The 18670-nt window shown below is 39.8% G+C and overlaps 1 protein-coding gene across 8 annotated transcripts in view; it reads right to left on the reverse strand.

The window, feature by feature from the left end:
* The window catches only part of EXT2 (exostosin glycosyltransferase 2), a 96362-nt gene extending 80294 nt beyond the window's left edge, over nucleotides 1-16068 (reverse strand). For all 8 annotated transcript variants that reach the window (XR_014024531.1, XR_014024532.1, XR_014024533.1 and 5 more), the window contains exons 1-4: nucleotides 15971-16068; nucleotides 6443-7007; nucleotides 4971-5060; nucleotides 171-287 (exon numbers count right to left, since the gene is read on the reverse strand). Coding sequence is in view for 1 of the 8 variants with exons in the window: in XM_081313047.1 (XP_081169173.1) it covers nucleotides 171-287; nucleotides 4971-5060; nucleotides 6443-6978 (743 nt within the window). In the remaining 7 variants the exon portion in view is untranslated. The remainder of the gene's footprint in view (nucleotides 1-170; nucleotides 288-4970; nucleotides 5061-6442; nucleotides 7008-15970) is intronic.
* Between the last annotated feature and the right edge of the window lie 2602 nt (nucleotides 16069-18670).

Raw genomic sequence — 18670 nt, forward strand, 5'->3', positions numbered from 1 at the left:
TCTGACATAATATTTAAGAAGTCTGGGATATATTGAATATTTCAGTTGTCCAGGTCTGAATGAATGGAGGAGTACCAATATTAAGAGACTTTAACCAAATTCTGATCTGACTGGCTGAATTTCTTACCACTGTTAGCAAAAGCACAATTAACTGTACCACATTAGCTTACCCTTGTCCTTTATTTAGCAGTTGTACTTCTGCAGACAGGGGACTATAAACTGGAATGCTGACATCATATCCTTGCCGATAGGTCCATGTAGAAAAACCACCTCCTGCCAACAAAGCTCTGAGGACGACAGAAAGAAAATACTAGATTCCCGTGTGTGTGTTTTTTCATTCATTCAAAGGATTTAGATAATCAGAGAAGATAAATTTTAGAGCAGAAACATACTGATTGAAAGACAATAAGTATACAACAAAAGACAACGTATCTAAAACTTAAGCCAGATTCAGGTACCTGTGTAACAGAACATTTTCTATCTCTTTCAACTGCTGTGAATGGTAGTTAAATGAAAAGCGCTTTATATTAGTAGTTTAATACAGGTAGTCCTCAACGTATAACAGTTTGGTGATGGTTCGAAGTTATGACGTTATTGAAAAAAGGGACTTCTGATAGTTTTTCACACTTACAACAATTGCAGCATCCCAATGGTCACATAATCAATATTGAGACGCTTGGCAATATTTATGGCAATTGTAGTGTCCTGGGGTCATGTGATCACCAGATTCAAGGTGCTGGTAATGACCTTTAAAGCCCTACATGGCATGGGTCCGGAATACCTTAGGGAGCACCTGCGGCCGGCATCAACTTCCCTCCGCCCAGTGAGCTCCCACAGAGAGGGCCTCCTCAGGGTGCCACTGGTCAGAGAGTGCCGACTGGTGACGCCCAGGGGGAGGGCGTTCTCTGTGGGTGCGCCGGATTTGTGGAACCGCTTACCGGTTGAGCTCCGGATGGCGCCCGACCTTCGCTCCTTCCGGCGTGATCTAAAGACCTACTTGTTTGAACAAGCCGGCCTGGCCTGATGGGTTTGGGTTTTATTATTGCTTTTAATGTACTGTATTTATTGTTGTTTTGTATTGGGCATTATGTTTAATCTTTTCTTAATTTTTGTATCTTTGCATTTTAGTATTTATTGCCCTGTTCACCGCCCTGAGTCCTTCGGGAGAAGGGCGGTATACAAATAAAATTATTATTATTATTATTTGCAACCTTCTAATGAGCAAAATCAGTGGGGAAGCCAGATTCACTTAACAGCCATGTTACTAATTGAAACAACTGTAGTGATTCACATAGCAGCTGTGGCAAGAAAGGTCGTAAAATGGGGCAAAAGCCACTTAACAATTGTCTTGCTTAACAACAGAAATTTTGGGCTCAATTGTAATTCGAGGACTGCCTGTAAATGAGCGTGAAAAGACAGCAAACTTCCAATTTGCAAATATTTTAATTGTCCTTTTCAAGAAAGAAAATAACCTGACTTCTTGCAACATCAAATTCCACCCCGCACTAGATACATCCAGAATCGAAATGTATGCTAGATTAATAAAAAAGAATTTAATAAATAGAGATTTTTTTTAATAATTGCATTATTTTTCATTATCCATTGTTTTTAAAATTATCTTTTCTATTACAAAAAAGATTTAGTAAATGGACTAATATATTCATATGAATAGTGCCTAAGAATTGAACTAGAAGTGGATTTCACTTTCTTTGTCTTAAATTCAGAATACTAAACACAGACTGGTAAATAAAGAGTCCCCCAAAATGGATATGAAATCTGCCTTCACCATCTATTACAATACAGCGCTATCACTATATTTTCTTAATAAGATAACTTATGTCAGGAAAGAAAAGGGGAATGAATCTACTAATTCTTTATGAGATTTCAGCAGCTTTCAATTTAAAATATAATAAAATAATAAGGTAGGATACAAACAAACAAATAAAAATATTAATAGTTCCAGGATACTTCTGAGTACATGCTAAAATGCAATACTCTCTTTCCTACATATTTGGACAGTTCCAGAAAAGGCTGCTTTGAAATGATCATTTCTCCCCAGCATGCTACAGGCTACCATATGTTTCAGACATCAACATTCCCATTCATCTTAGGGAGGGTGGACTAATATGCGTTCATTTCTTCCCTCTACATCAGCATTTCCCAACTTCAGCAATTTTAAGATGTGCGAACTTCAACTGTCAGAATTCTCTGCCAACATCCTCTGGATAGTTCAAGCAATGTACACATTGAACCAGTACAAGGGCAGGGTTACAGAAACAAGGTGAAAGATTTATACGATCTGAAGACAAACCAGAGTATTATATGAACATCAATGTATGGAAACCTAATTTACGAAGATTTATAAAAGCAGAATAAAAAGAAACAAGAAACAAGGAAGACTAATTAACTGACACCAAATACAGACAAGATGGCAATAATAGGGATGTTAAATGCAGACAAAATATCAACAATGTGGATAATTCATTGGTCTAAGTAAGTGAATATGTGGGCTAATATCTTTCACATGTGCTCCTCCAATATTCTGACAAGTTAGGGCTTATGGGAGTTGAAATCCAAAATATATGGAGGGCACTCAGGTTGCCAATTTTACTACTATCGCCACTCTCAGAATCAAGAATATTGTCTGAGACTATCCTTGTATCATACCTGGCTCAAAGTCTCTTTTATAGCTTAGACTGAGCCAATAAGTATGAATTTATGGGACACAAGTAATCTTGCAATCCTTTGGCGATTTCTAAGTTGGATTACCACAATGTGTTATATGTGTGTGTGTGTGTGTGTGTATGTATGTATGTATGTATGTATGTATGTATGTATGTATGTATATATATATATATGTAGATCTTTGGTCATTCGGGTTTTTTCCCACGTAGAATTGAAGGTATAAGAGCAACGTTTCGACGAAATCTCATCCGTCATCCTCAGGCTGGTGGCTTCAGCTTTGTTCTTCTCCCAGAAGAACGAAGCTGAAGCCACCAGCCTGAGGACGATGGGTGAGATTTCGTCAAAACGTTGCTCTTATACCTTCAATTCTACGTGGGGAAAAACCCGAATGACCAAAGATCTACATACAAACACCCGCGAAAACCTCAGAAAACATATATATATGTGTGTGTGTGTGTGTGTGTGTGTGTGTGTGTGTGTGTGTGTGTGTGTCTACTATAAATTAATCTTTTGGAAGCTTCAGTCACTCCACATAAGGCAGTTATATTGTTAATTAGTATGATCACATTATGATTGTTTTATTACAACCATTGACTAATAATTTTTACTACAACTTTAGAAATTCTAAGCAACTTACACAATTCATAAATCTAGTTGCCACAATGTAGGATTTTGACATAGATTTTAAATTTATATAAATTCATGATTTATAAATGTGAGGCATGGCTATAAATTTCAATTCTTCAGACACTCAATTCCTCATTCAAAAAGTTTCTTATAACAGTCTCTTCACAAAACCAACATGGTTAAGTAGTTTCTTCACTGCTAGCAAGACAGAAGACATGTATATGGGAGGAAAATCAACCTACTGCAAATTTTTGGTATACTGCAATATACCAAAATTCTGTTATATATAAGTCTGTTCTAAAACCAAAATACTACTTTTTACAGATAAGTGGTAATTTGGATTCTTTCTTCATGCTCTGAGCAGTGGGAGATATTTACTCAATGTTTATATAACAATTCCATCTGGCCTGATAACTGTTGATTTCCACCTCACCAGCTTCAGCTCTTATATGGTATTTTAAAAGATTTCACATTCTGAGAAAACAGACTTACAATTTATTAGTTGTGTGTGGCATCAAATGTAACACTTCTTCTGAGAGAACCGAGAAGGGTAAAAGATTCCTCCCCCTATCAACTCATTTGTATTCTCAACATTTGTTAAAAAAAAGAAAAAGAAACCACAAACCTTTGGACAAGTATATTTGGGATGAAGGAGAGGAAAGTTGTGCTTTTATTTATATAAATTTTGTAGGTGCCATTTTAACAAAAACAGAAGACAAACAAGACAAGACATACAGTATATGTCCATTATCCCCTGATCACAAGCTTGCTAGAAAGGCTTGGCTACCTATACTTGAAGACAAATAAACGCATCACAAACTTTTGGCCTACATTTTTTTTATTAATGCCTTCGATTGTTTTTAGGAGGACTGGATGGGGTTTTGAGAAGAAACACATAAAATTCCTTAAGACTGCAAAACAATGAACTTAAGACTGGAAAGCAATAGTACGTGACTGCCCTCTGCAGGCTAGCCATGGTCCATCTATACATAGGGTTTGATTTTTTTCATTAGTTCATTTTTCAGTTTTTACATTTAAGTTAATTACAAGAAACATATGTCCACTGATCAGTTTTTTGCACAAAAATAAACATTCTACTTCTAACACCTATTTAATTACCCATACCAATGCACATATAGTTTTAACAGAAACAATGCAAGTATCACATTCCCTTTGAAATACACTTTGATATACACACTAGAATTTAAAGGCAACGTACATCACTTCAATCAACTTCCATCACTTTCAACTGAGAACGGCACCCAGTCACGTATTATCTATACAAACATAATGACATACTGAGGGTAGTTTGGCACATCCCCCTGGCTCCTATCTAGGGGGCTTTAGGTTTTGAAAGGTTTTATTTTTCATCTTCAATAAGAATATGCCTTTGGAACATCAGTACATTGGGACAAATACTTTAAATCTTTGTAGAGCAATGTTTTTAGAAACAGCAGAGATACATCAAGGGGCACACCATGTCTGTTTTTTTCGTCTAGAAATGATAAAGGATCAAAAAATCAAGCGGAAAAGTGATCTCGTTTATGGAATACCCCAAGGCAAGCAGGGGCGCATGGTCTTCCAATTCTTTACCTAACTTTCTATAAGCCGCCTAACCGCTTAAAAAAAAGACACAAATAACAGTGAAAATTACCTACCTGTCCCTTGGAACATCTAACGCTGTGTTATAGTCAGGTGGCCCTCCAGGCAGCATATTGAATAAGAGATGATTGGTGCCTCGGTCCCAACTAAGAAGATAAAGGAAATGAAAGAAAAATCTGAGCACCGTACTGAGCAGGTACTTCAATTTTGGAGATAAAACAAAAACCAAAGCAATTCTAAAACAAAACAGCTAACAAATGATGTCCCATTGCCTAGAGGCGGTCCAGGTTTGGATGGGGAGAAACAGGCTTCGACTCAATCCCGCCAAGACTGAGTGGCTGTACATACCGGCATCTCAGATGAACCAGTTTGTCCATCGTTAACTATGGGGAGTGAGGTGTTACCCCCCCCCGTTATAGGGCTCGCAACTTGGGTGTCCTCCTGGACTCACGGCTCAGTTTGGAAGATCATATAGGAGCCGTGACCAGGGGGGCTTTTGCCCAGGTCCGCCTGGTGCGCCAGTTGCAGCCCTATCTGGACCGAGATGCCCTACGCACAGTCACTCATGTGCTCGTGACCTCCCGGTTAGACTGCTGCAATGCTGTCTACATGGGGCTGCCCTTGAGGACCACTCGGAGGCTTCAGCTGGTGCAGAATGCAGCCGCGCGAGTTGTGATGGGAGTCTCCCGATACTCCCGTGTAACACCTCTCCTCCGTGAGCTGCATTGGCTTCCGGTTGCCCTCCGGGTGAGATTCAAGATGCTGGTGATGACCTATAAAGCCCTAAATGGCATGGGTCTGGATTATTTTAGGGAGCACCTGCTGCCAGCATCAATTTCCCATTGTCCTGTGCGCTCCCACAGGGAGGGCCTCCTTAGGGTGCCGCCGGTCAGTGAGTGCCAGCGGGTGATCCCCAGGGGAAGGGCGTTCTCTGTGGGTGCACCTGCCCTATGGAATGATCTGCCTGTGGATCTCCGGACTGCCCCCGACCTTCGTTCGTTTCGCCAGGACCTAAAAACCTGGTTGTTTGATTTATCTGGCCTGGACTGAGGGGTTTTAAATTTTTAAATGTTTAATTTGGGCTATTAATTGTTATTTAATTTTATTTTAACTCTATTTTAACTTAATATTGTTTTAACTTTGCCCCGTAAACCGCCCTGAGTCCTTCGGGAATAGGGCGGTATATAAACCAATAAATAAATAAATAAAATTTAAAATATCCCAGCTATCTTTGTCTATTTCTACACCAACTAATAATTAGTCTGATCACGATCTTATACAAAATATTAAGAAAGCGTACGATTGCAGTTGAACTTTTTTCTAGCGTATTAATACAGGATCATAGCTTTAATTATTAATCCTTGGGAGAAAAAGGCACTCAGTAATTGAGACTGAAAAATTCACTGCTCTTCAACATCAAAACCTAGCACAACATTTCTATCTTGGCTATCACATTTTCTCATAATCCCTATTCTTGAATCCCTGTTTTAGCTTTGGAAGTTACTATAAGGTTTCTGCAGGAAGGTACCGGGATAATTGTGCCAAAGCCTGAGCTGTTTCCTTGATGCGCAGTGTGTTCTGGTTCAGAACATCAATGGATGGTACAAATAGACAAGCACGATTGATGTCATCTGTGTAGAAGTCACTATCAGAAATAGCTGTTAACAGTTCATTGTATTCCTTGGAAATGGTGTGACTGACTGGCATGTTGTATTCATCCACATACTTCTTTAGGGAATAAATATAGACTTTGATCTTATTTTTGGGATTGAAGCCACAGCGGTAAACATCGAAACATGTGTGCATCCTGCAGCTAAGATCTCCCCGTTCTGGAATGGCACTGTCTGCAGGAATCTTGATTACAGGTACATCATGAATGCTGCGCTTCTCAAGAGTCCAGTCATTGGAGGACTCAATGGAGTGAGGCCAGAACTGGAACATTCCAGTGGCAATTAATCCCAGTAGCACAACAGAAAATAGAGCAATGTAGTAGATGCGATGCTTGGTCTTCATTCTTGGGATGAGGGCTGGACCCCGACTGTTGTATTTGACTGACGCACACATAATGAAAAAAGCCACCTTCCCACAAGCTTCTGTAGAATAGAACACATATAAAGAAAAAAGGGGATAAAAAAGGGAATAATTTATTATTAAACCAGTGAAACATGTCTGCGTATAAAATAAATATGACATACAGTAGTGGCTAAAATTGTGGAAACCTTTTAGGAAAAGTTTACAGTAGAAATGACACCTTTAGTTAAGTTTCCACCAATTTTTCTTCTAATTTCTTTATAACTGTAGCCTTTTTTTACTTAATAAAACTATTTTACATCGCTTTCTGGGCAACCAGTCAACTTTTTGCACCATTACTTTAATTTTATTACGTTTTACAAGTTCACTAAATGAAAGAAAAAAAACACCAACCAACTTGATAGCGACCACATGACAAACTGACAAATGTCCTCCTCTCAGCTTCAATATATGACATCAATAACTGAATCCTACTGTGATCTGATTGGCTGATTGCCAAAACAAGATGACACCTGATTGGCTGTCTAAACACTCATGCTCATTGGCTATAATCATATGAAGGAAAGCTACCTGGTATCAACCTAAGCAAGTTGTGTTTCCTTTTTCTGGTTATTTGACTATAACTTTTCATAGAATACAGTACAGATAATTGAACAAACTATGTTGCATTACATTCTTGATTAAATTATTTTTCCATTGATATGTACTTTTTTGGTACTACTCCAAAAAAAAAAGTGGTGTTATTAGCCATCAAACCTCAAAAATACACTTTTCCCAAAAGGTTTCCACAATTTTGGCCACTATTGTAGATGTTTTCGTTCTCCTCTCCAATTTCTGCTTTTTTAAAAAAGCACTTCTGATTTCGCTTTATATATCTATTTTTCTGTCTCGTAGAATATCAACTATGAAAACAGACAACAAAGCAAACAACATGGAATTTACTGAATATATCCCCAAAGCAAATATACATCCCAAATTTTTATTGTCATCTGCTACTGTTTAGCTCTGGTTCCAATATCATACTGGATATATGAGGTTCTTATCTAGATTTATTATTTTTTGCTAAAGCAGACCAAAAAGATAAGCCATTTTCTACCCTAAATAGGGAAACATAAATTATCAATAGAAGACATACTAATTTAAGACCATTTCAAGTAATATACACATATTTCGATGTGCGGTTTGATGGCAAGTTGAGCAGCAAATAAATTTAATAAATATTTTCCCCAAGTAATTACCTGATAAAAGTTAAAACAACACAACACTCATATTGTGGCTTTGAGGACCCATCCATTGCTTGCATCATAATGCTTGCATTTTGTTTGAAACTGTGTCTTTTATCGGAACCACAACAGTGGCATCTTTAAGCTAAATTAAGCTCACTTATGAGTTTCTGTGGTTCTCAAGCTAGAGATATATGGAGTGTAGTCCTACAGTGCAACAAACTACACACTATCTTTCTTGAAAAATTGCAGTAATTATTTTACACATATTATAAACAGAAAGTCAAGGCTAATATATAGCAACCTTCTCAAAATCACATTGCAAACGTATGGCCAAGCTAAAGTCTGACTCAAGGACTACCTGTTTAAAAGTATAATCTCAGTGTACATTATTCATACGGTTATATTGAACTAAAAATAGTTTTGCACTTATATAAGCTATTTCAGTTAAATTTAAATGAAACAAAAGATACATGGCCAGGATGGTTTATTATTTTACATTTATTGCAAAATTTGTGTCCCTCTTATGCAAAGACTCTACACAGTTTATAAATTATCAATTCAAAATCTATTATTCTTTCCGAAGGAATAGTTCTAAGACTGTGGGAATCATCTAGCTTCCTTACTCACTTTGACTGGAAACTACAGTAAGTGAAAGCTATACAACACAAACAGAACATGATTTATTTTTACAGGAGAGGGTACACCATTGCGTTCTTCAAGATAGTGGGAGCTACTCCTTCATTTAAAGAATTATCACTCAAATCCATCTAGATAACCTCTTCTCTGTGTAAAGGAATAGGTAAGAGGCATATGGATCTACAAATAGTCCTTGATTTGCAATTGCAATTGAGCCCAAAGTTTCTGTTCCTAAGCAATGCAATTGTTAAGTGAATTTTGCACATTTTACAACCCTTTTTTTTGCTAGAATTGTTAACTGAATCATGTGATCATTAAATGAATCTGGCTTCCCCCACTGACTTTGCTTGTTGGAACCATCTGGGAAGGTTACAAATGGTGATCATGTGATCCCAGGACAGTGCAACTGCCAAAAATATATGCTACTTGCCAGCGCCCAAATTTGATCATATGACCATAGGGATGCTGCAATGATAAGGTGAAAAATGGTCAAATGACACTTTTTTCAGTGCCATTATAACTTTGAACTGTCACTAAATGAATGATTGTTAAGTCGAAGACTATCTGAGATCGCAAGAGGTGGAACTCATACTGCAGAAAACCTTATTCATATCCTCAGACTTCACAATTATTGCATCTGAAGCAGTCCTAGGCTACATTAACAGAGAGATAGAATCAAGATAAGACCACACTTGGAACAGTGCATCCAATTTTGGTCAACATGATATAAACAAGATGTCCTAGTGGACGATCACTTAAATATGAGCCAGTAGTGTGCTGCAGCTGCCAAAAAAGCCAATACAATCCTAGGCTGCATTAATAGAGGAATAGAATCAAGATCACGTGAAGTGTTAATACCACTTTATAATACTTTGGTAAGACCACACTTGGAATACTGCATCCTCATTTGATCGCCATGATGTAAAAAAGATGTTGAGTCTCTAGAAAGAGAGCAGAGAAAAGCAACAAAGATGATTAAGGGACTGGAAGCTAAAATATATAAAGAATGATTGCAGAAATTGGGTATGTCTAGTTTAAGGAAAAGAATGACTAGGGGTGACATGATAGCAGTGTTCCAATATCTGAGGGGTTGCCACAGGGAAGTGGGAGTCAACCAATTCTCCAAAGCACCCAAAGGCAGGACAAGAAGCAATGGAGGGAAACTAATTAAGGAGAGAACCAACCTAGAACTAAGGAGAAATTTCATGATAGTTAGAACAATTAATCAGTGGAACAACCTGCCTCCAGAAGTTGTGTGTTTTAGCCACTTAAGTAAAACAAATTGTTTTAGTTTTAGTCCCAACCTACAAATATTTTTCAGGCTTCACTTACCGGAAAACTGTTTTTTCCAAATATAAGTTGTACACATGTTGAATTTATCTCATTGAAGCAGGATACCAACACAATTACGTAATATTTTCCCAAAGTATATACAGTATAAGCAAATGTTTGACTTGTGATTCTCATTTGAATAGTAAAGGTGGTAACAGAAGTTTTATATTATACAAATCTTTCCAATATGATGCATGAAAATTTGTACTTAAAAACAGGTACTAGATGACAAAGTGACCTTTCAAATACAAAACGGCAAAGCAGAAGAGCTGAATGAGTAGATCATATGGGGAACATTTTGTACAATATATTCAGGGGCTAAAACAGATGTCTTCTCTAAATATATCCAAGTAATAAAATTAACTCACAAACCATTACATTTTCCCAGTTATATTTCTATTTATTTTATTTAACATTTCAATAATGGTTTGCAATAAAATAAAAAACTTACGATTTTTTTTAATTTGAGTATTGCCATTTTTTTAAAATTAGGAAATATTCATGCTTTAAATTAAGACTCTCTAATTATACTTAATTAAATACACTGTAATTACTTGTGGTGAACTCTATTCTCTTCCCAAGAATTTTCAATTTATCACACACTGAGGGAATAAAAGAACTACTTAGATAGTTCCAACAACCATAAATTTTTTATTGCAGTCACAGACCAGAACTATGTATAGTTGCTGCCAAAAGACAATGAAAATAAATTTTAAATAAGATTTATGTAAAATCGTATACATAAATGAGAAATATGTTATATGAAAAGTGTAAAAGACATTTGCTACTCAACTTCCCAGACAAGATGGTTCCTAACTTTTTGTTAAAAGTGGTTTTTCTAAAAACTTGTCAAATGAACATAATATGCATCCATTAATAAGGAGCTCCATAAATAACTAGTACATTTTTATATATTTATTTCAAAAATAAACAATTCAATGATACATAGGGTAATTTCTAAACCACCTGTAACTTCAACATATCCAAAGTAGAATTACTGCAGATACTTGCTCAAGATAATAATTTTAAATCATATTTCTATCTACCTTTTTAAAAATTTTGCAGTCTGTTATCAAATTAATTATAAAACTGAATCACTACCTCTATTAGTTAATATGGTATAGAATTTCTCCAGAAAGCTCCTTGATCTTGTCAATATTTTTTTCATGAAAACAGTTGAATGGTTAATATACTGCCACTATAAATCAGTGGTGGGATTCAGCCAATTTGCACCAGTTTGGCAGAACCGGTAGCTAATTTTTTGTTGCCCAGGCCCAGAATAGACCTCTGAAAGTTGCATCCACAGAGATCCAGTTGTTCACATATTTGAATCCCACCACTGCTATAAATCATTAACATAACATTATTATGTTAATAATGAAACTAATCTTCCATTCTCTCATTCACATACACAGTAGAATAAGCAGGTTTCATATTAAGATCAGATATCTGAGACAAATCTTAATTTGCTAAGGAATATGTTTTCTTCCTCCAAGTATACTGTCATGGAACTACTTAATCATCTATATATTATTAGACAGGTATAAAACCAGAAGGAAAAAGTTTTTCTTCTATATCAGTAAATTCACAAATGAGTGTTGTTGTTGTTAGCTGCGAAGTCGTGTCCGACCCATCATGACCCCATGGACAATGTTCCTCCAGGCCTTCCTGTCCTCTACCATCTTCTGGAGTCCATTTAAGCTCACACCTACTGCTTCAGTGACTCCATCCAGCCACCTCATTCTCTGTCGTCCCCTTCTTCTCTTGCCCTCAATCTTTCCCAGCATTAGGCTCTTCTCCAGTGAGTCCTTCCTTCTCATTAGGTGGCCAAAGTATTTGAGTTTCAACTTCAGGATCTGGCCTTCTAAAGAGCAGTCAGGATTGATCTCCTCTAGGACTGACCGGTTTGATCGCCTTGCAGTCCAAGGGACTCGCAGGAGTCTTCTCCAGCACCATAGTTCAAAGGCCTCAATTCTTTGGCACTTACCCTTTCTTATGGTCCAACTTTCACTGCCATACATTGCAACTGGGAAGACCATAGCCTTGACTATACGCACTTTTGTTGACAGGGTGATATCTCTGCTTTTCAGTGTGCTGTCTAGATTTGCCATGGCTTTCCTTCTCAGGAGCAAGCATCTTTTAATTTCTTGGCTACTGTCCCCATCTGCAGTGATCTTGGAGCCCAGGAAAATAAAATCTGTCACTACCTCCATTTCTTCCCCATCTATTTGCCAGGAATTCAGAGGGCCGGATGCCATGATCTTGGTTTTCTTAATGTTAAGTTTCAAGCCAACTTTTGCACTCTCCTTCTTCACCCGCAACAAAAGGCTCTTTAGTTCTTCACTTTCTGCCATTAGAGTGGTATCATCTGCATATCTTAGGTTGTTGATATTTCTCCTGGCAAATGAGTAATAATCCCTATATAGCTGATTGTGTAGTTCCATAGCAGTGGAATTCTGCATCAACCAAATTATAGACATTGTAAAAGAATTTTACTGTTGTTAAAACTGTTAAATTATTTCAATATCAGCAAAGACTTAGTGAAGAAATCCACTGAAACTCGGTCAGTGACTACTTCTGCAATTTCCAGTACCAGACAGTTTTTTATATATATATATACCGCCCTATTCCCGAAGGACTCAGGGCGGTTTACTGGACGAATTAAACAATACAAATAAATACAATTAAAATAGAATTAAATTAAGACTAGCCCACAATTAAAACAAATTTAAATTTAAAATTTAAAGTTAAATTAAAACCCCCTCAGTCCAGGCCAGAAAGATCAAATAACCAAGTTTTCAGGTCCCGGCAAAACGAGCGAAGGTCCAGGGCAGTCCGAAGTTCCACCGGCAGTTCATTCCATAGGGCAGGCGCACCCACAGAGAATGCCCTCCCCCTTGGAATCGCCTGTCGGCATTCCCTAACCGGCGGAACCCTAAGGAGGCCCTCCCTGTGGGAGCGCACAGGACGATGGGAAATTGACGCTGGCAGCAGGTGCTCCCTTAGATAATCCAGGCCCATGCCATTTAGGGCTTTATAGGTCATCACCAGCACCCTGAATCTCACCCGGAGGGGAACTGGAAGCCAATGCAGCTCGCGGAGAAGAGGTGTTACATGAGAGTATCAGGAAACTCCCATTACTACTCGCGCAGCTGCATTCTGCATCAGCTGAAGCCTCCGAGTGGTCCTCAAGGGCAGCCCCATGTAGAGAGAGTTGCAGTAGTCTAACCAGGAGGTCACGAATGCATGAGTGACTGTGCGTAGGGCATCTCGGTCCAAATAGGGTCGCAACTGGTGCACCAGGTGAACCTGGGCAAAAGCCCCCCTGGTCACGGCTCCTATATGAGCTTCCAAACTGAGCCGTGAATCCAGGAGGACGCCCAAGTTACGAGCCCTATCAGCGGGGGGGTAACACCTCACCCCCCCATCGTTAACGATGGATAAAAATGGTTCAAGGTTATTGGTAGGGCAATATTGGAAGAAGGACTGCCTGAGGAATGGACGCTTAAAGTGTCAAATTTTATTTATTATTTATTTATTTTATTTTAATCCCATTTATATCCCGCCCTTCTCCGAAGACTCAGGGCGGCTTACAATTTAAGCACAAACCAATGTGCTTAGCAATAGCCTTCATTCTATGTATATGCCTGCTTATTAGGGCTTTTGGGGCCCCCCAAGCAGCATTATTACAAAGTCAGCTTATTGCCCCCAACAATCTGGGTCCTCATTTTACCTACCTCGGAAGGATGGAAGGCTAAGATTTCTGCTTATTTGAAGGATCATTCACAAGAAAGATACATTTCGGTTTGGAGAAGATGGATAGATTATATTCAGAAAAAATATGGGACTAAAAAGTTCCATTTAGCTTATGAGTAAATTTTAGATTGTTATAATTTAATTTTTTCTTTTTTCTTTATTATTAGTTATAATTATATATATGTTATACGGTATTATTGTATTAGTATAAGTTGGATACTTTTAGATTGTTTGTAATTATGTTATAGGCGGGTTAAAGTGTATTATGTATTTGGTTATTTATATAGTTGGTTAATGTCAGTTAGATTAGGATTATTATATATTTGTAACCCTGTAATCAGCTTTGGGAAGTGGGGAAGGGGGAGGGGGGTTTAGGGGTGGGTTGGGGATGGGATAATATTGTAACTTTTATAAAACTTTTCAATAAAAAAAAATGGTTCACCCGAGATGCCGGTATGCACAGCCACTCAGTCTTGGCAGGATTGAGTCCAAGCCTGTTTCTCCCCATCCAAACCCGAACCGCCTCCAGGCAACGGGACATCACGACAAGGGCATCACTGGGTTGGTTCGGAGTGGAAAGAAAAAGCTGGGTATCATCAGCGTACTGATGATACCCCACCCCAAACCACGAATGATCTCACCCAGCGGCTTCATATAGATGTTGAACAGGAGGGGAGAGAGGACCGACCCCTGAGGAACTCCACAAACGAGAGGCCTCGGGGCAGATCTCTGCCCTCCCGTCAACACCGACTGCGAACGGCCCAGGAGGTAGGAGGAGAACCACTGTAGAACAGTGCCCCCCACTCCCAGTCCCCTGAGACGTCACAGTAAGATACCATTTAGAATGAAGGATTTGCAGCTTTTGTTTGCATATCATGTTTCACTATAAGTCAATGTTTCTCAACCTCCACAACTTTGAAGAGGTGTGGACTTCAAGTTCCAGAATTCCCCACCAGTTGTGCTGGCTGAAGAATTCCGGAGTTGAAGTCTACCTGTCTTAAATTTGCAAGGTTGAGTAACACTGCTATAAATAATTTAACCATGGTCTACCAAATTAACCTAATGTTCTGAATCATTGTTGATGTTGTTGTTAGTTGCGAAGTCGTGTCCGACCCATCGTGACCCCGTGGACAACATTCCTCCAGGCCTTCCTGTCTAGCCACAAAGAACTGGTTCATAGAACAAGTTAGGATAATGCAAGCATAGACATTCAAGGATTTCAGACCTTAATCTGGAAAATTAGGATGAAAGTGGTATGAACCATGTATGGGAGGACTGGAACAACTGGCATTTGTTGGAACAAACACATTTGGCACAAACTTACATATTTATAATTCAAGGCTTCACTTTCAAACACTCAACATTAAGCCATTTGAATTCAATAGTTGGATCCACACAACATGCGCTAAAGCGGCTAGACCATTAACTATAATCTTTCAACAACAAGGGCTAAGCTACACCAAGCACAATATTATAAAATTTAGCATGCTGTATTAGCCAGGCTATCACTTTTAAGCCCTAATGTGATTTGGCGTTGCTTAGCAGTTCATCAATGGTTTGTTACACAAATAAAGCTAATAAAAAATGGTAATAAGACACACAATTGCTGGCTGCTTGGCTTTATCCATCTTTATGAGTTTTTCTACCTTCCTGATCATTCTCAAACTCTCCCCTTGGATTAAAGTGGAGTTCTCTTACTCTTTGCTAATCAGTGCTATTAGCGATATGAGGCTTAACTACCGTACCCAGGGGTGTATTTCTGAACTGATTTTATCCTCTTTGTCACAGAAGCACCAAGAAGTGCTGGAGGAAGAAAATGGGTGAAGGCATTCGCAGGGAAGAAATCGAGTATTTCAAAACAACCCCTCTACCATGCAGAAGCCGACAACATGCAGGGCGGTTTCGGGGTCTCGAAGGAGGAGAAGTGGGAGCATTTCACCTCTCGCTCCTCTTGGGCGCCCGATGCCTAACCCTACACCAGACCCCTCTCCCAACCTCTGAGAAACCGGGTTAGAAGCACCCTCCGCCAGAGCCAGGCCGGAACAACCTCGAGTCGCCAGGGATATTCCTCTCACCTGCGGACCTTCCGCCCGGCGGTTCGGCGGAGGGGACCGCGATGGGCAGACGTCCCCCTCGACCCCTCCGTCTTCGCCAGCCACGGCCGACGCTTCCGGCTTCCGGTTGACATTGATGTAATTTCCTGCGCGCATTCAATTCCCCGCAAGCAGCTGTGTCTCGAGCCCGGGAACCCGGCTAGTCTTAGAGATAGAGATAGATAGATAGATAGATAGATAGATAGATAGAGAGAGAGAGAGAGAGAGAGAGAGAGAGAGAGAGAGAGAGAGAGAGAGCGGACATAGCTGGATTACCCTTCCCAACCACATATGGCATGACATCTGCTTGTGTGTATACAAAATGCAATTGTACTTTCGGCGGCAACTGTTCCAAATATCGGGACTACTAAAATGAAGATGTGATTTTGAGTTTAGTGATCACCCAGAAGATACAAAACTTATCTGGAGCAGGCGGTTTCTAAGCTAACCTGGGATTTGTGCCACGCAGGGCTCTACAAGTGAAAAATAGCTGTAGGAAGATTAGGATAGTTTGTGTATGATCAATAAATATTAGAACCTATATTAAAGTCACAGAAACAGAAGTTTCATATAAGCTTTATATTGCTTCTATGAGGTGTGGCTGTGTATTACGTAAAGGGTAGGTGGCATTTGGCTTGGAATAGTTTTTATCTTCAGCTGTAATCTGAGCAATATATTGTTTATTGCATGAACACAAAAAGGCATTAACTAGCTGTGTATTCTTCATTGTGGCCATAAAGAAGAAGTAATAGTATAGAATATACTCAGCTTAAGCAGTAGGGGACAGCTTGCAGGATGTAAGAAAATTTAACTTTCCCTTTTTAATCATCCAGTTGCTTATAAAAATTGGCATCTATAGAGGCAACAACTTTAGTTTTTGTAGTAAAGTGAAAACATTTATATGACTGAACTACCCTAACTCTCTCAAAAGAGGGAACAGCAACTCAAAAGGCAGAAGAACACATTTAGCATATGATCTCAAATTACACTTAATAGATTGTTTTCTTGACTTTCTAATTTAGAAACAGTTGTTACCATTTTATAACAGTCCTACAAGATATTACTGCAAGCATATTTATTTATTTTATTTATTTATTTATTTGATTTATATACCGCCATTCTCCCGAAGGACTCAGGGCGGTGTACAGGGCAATAAAAATAAGAATACAGGATACAAGATTTAAAGTTAAATGATTGTGCCCAATGTGGTAAGTTAGTTAAAATAATGTTAAAACCCCAAACTCATCAGGCCAGGCCGGCTTGTTCGAATAGATAAGTTTTTAGATCACGCCGGAAGGAGCGAAGGTCGGGGGCCATCCGTAGTTCAGCCGGTAAGCGGTTCCAAAGGATTGGTGCACCCACCGAGAATGCTCTCCCCCTGGGGGTCACCAGCTGACATTCTCTGACCGGTGGTACCCTGAGGAGGCCCTCTCTGTGGGAGCGTACAGGACGGAGGGAAGTTGACGCCGGCAGTAGGTGCTCCCGTAGGTAATCCGGACCCATGCCATGTAGGGCTTTGTATGTCATCACCAGCACCTTGAATCTTACTCGGAAGGCAACTGGAAGCCAGTGCAGCTCACGGAGCAGAGGTGTAACATGGGAGTATCGGGAGACCCCCAAAAGAACTCGCGCAGCTGCATTCTGTACCAGCTGAAGCTTCTGAGTGGTCCTCAAGGGCAGCCCCATGTAGAGAGCATTGCAGTAGTCTAAACGAGAGGTCACAAGTGCATGAGTGACTGTACGCAAGGCATCCAGGTCCAGATAGGGTCGCAACTGGCGCACCAGACGAACCTGAGCGAAGGCCTCTCTAGTCACAGCTCCTATATGATCTTCTAAGGAGAGCTGTGAATCTAAGAGGACACCCAAATTGCGAGCCTTATCTACGGGGGGGGTAGTAATTCACCCCCAATAGTAAGAGATGGAATAATCTGAATTTCCTGAGATGCCGGTATGTACAGCCATTCAGTCTTGTCCGGGTTGAGTTGAAGCCTGTTCCTCCCCATCCAGACCCGGACCACTTCCAGGCAACGGGACATCACGTCGAGGGCATCACTGGGGTGGTTTGGGGTCGAGATGAAAAGTTGGGTATCATCAGCATACTGATGATATCCCACTCCAAAACCACGGATGATCTCGCCTAGCGGCTTCATATAGATATTAAATAGGAGAGGTGAGAGGACCGACCCCTGAGGAACTCCATAAACGAGAGGTCTCGGGGTCGATCTCTGCCCATCCGCCAACACCGACTGTGAACGTTCCAGAAGGTAGGAGGAGAACCACTGAAAAACAGTACCTCCCACTCCCAACCTCCTGAGACGCCGCAGTAAGATACCATGGTCGATGGTATCAAAAGCCGCTGAGAGGTCTAATAGGACTAGGACAGAGAAACAACCCCTGTCCCGAGCTCGCCAGAGATCATTCATCAGAGCGACCAATGCCGTCTCCGTGCTGTGTCCGGGCCTGAAACCCGATTGGTACGGGTCTAGATAATCAGCATCTTCTAGGAACAGAGGATGTTGATGCGCCACTACGCTCTCAACAACCTTCGCAAGAAAGCGAAGGTTGGAGACCAGGCGAAAGTTGTTTAAAACAGCTGGGTCCAGGACAGGCTTTTTGAGGAGGGGTCTCACCACCGCTTCTTTCAAGGCGGCGGGAAAACTGCCCTCTTTCAATGAAGCAGTT

Source organism: Vipera berus (assembly GCF_964194415.1).
Source record: "Vipera berus genome assembly, chromosome: 1".
Taxonomy (NCBI): Eukaryota; Metazoa; Chordata; class Lepidosauria; order Squamata; family Viperidae; genus Vipera; species Vipera berus.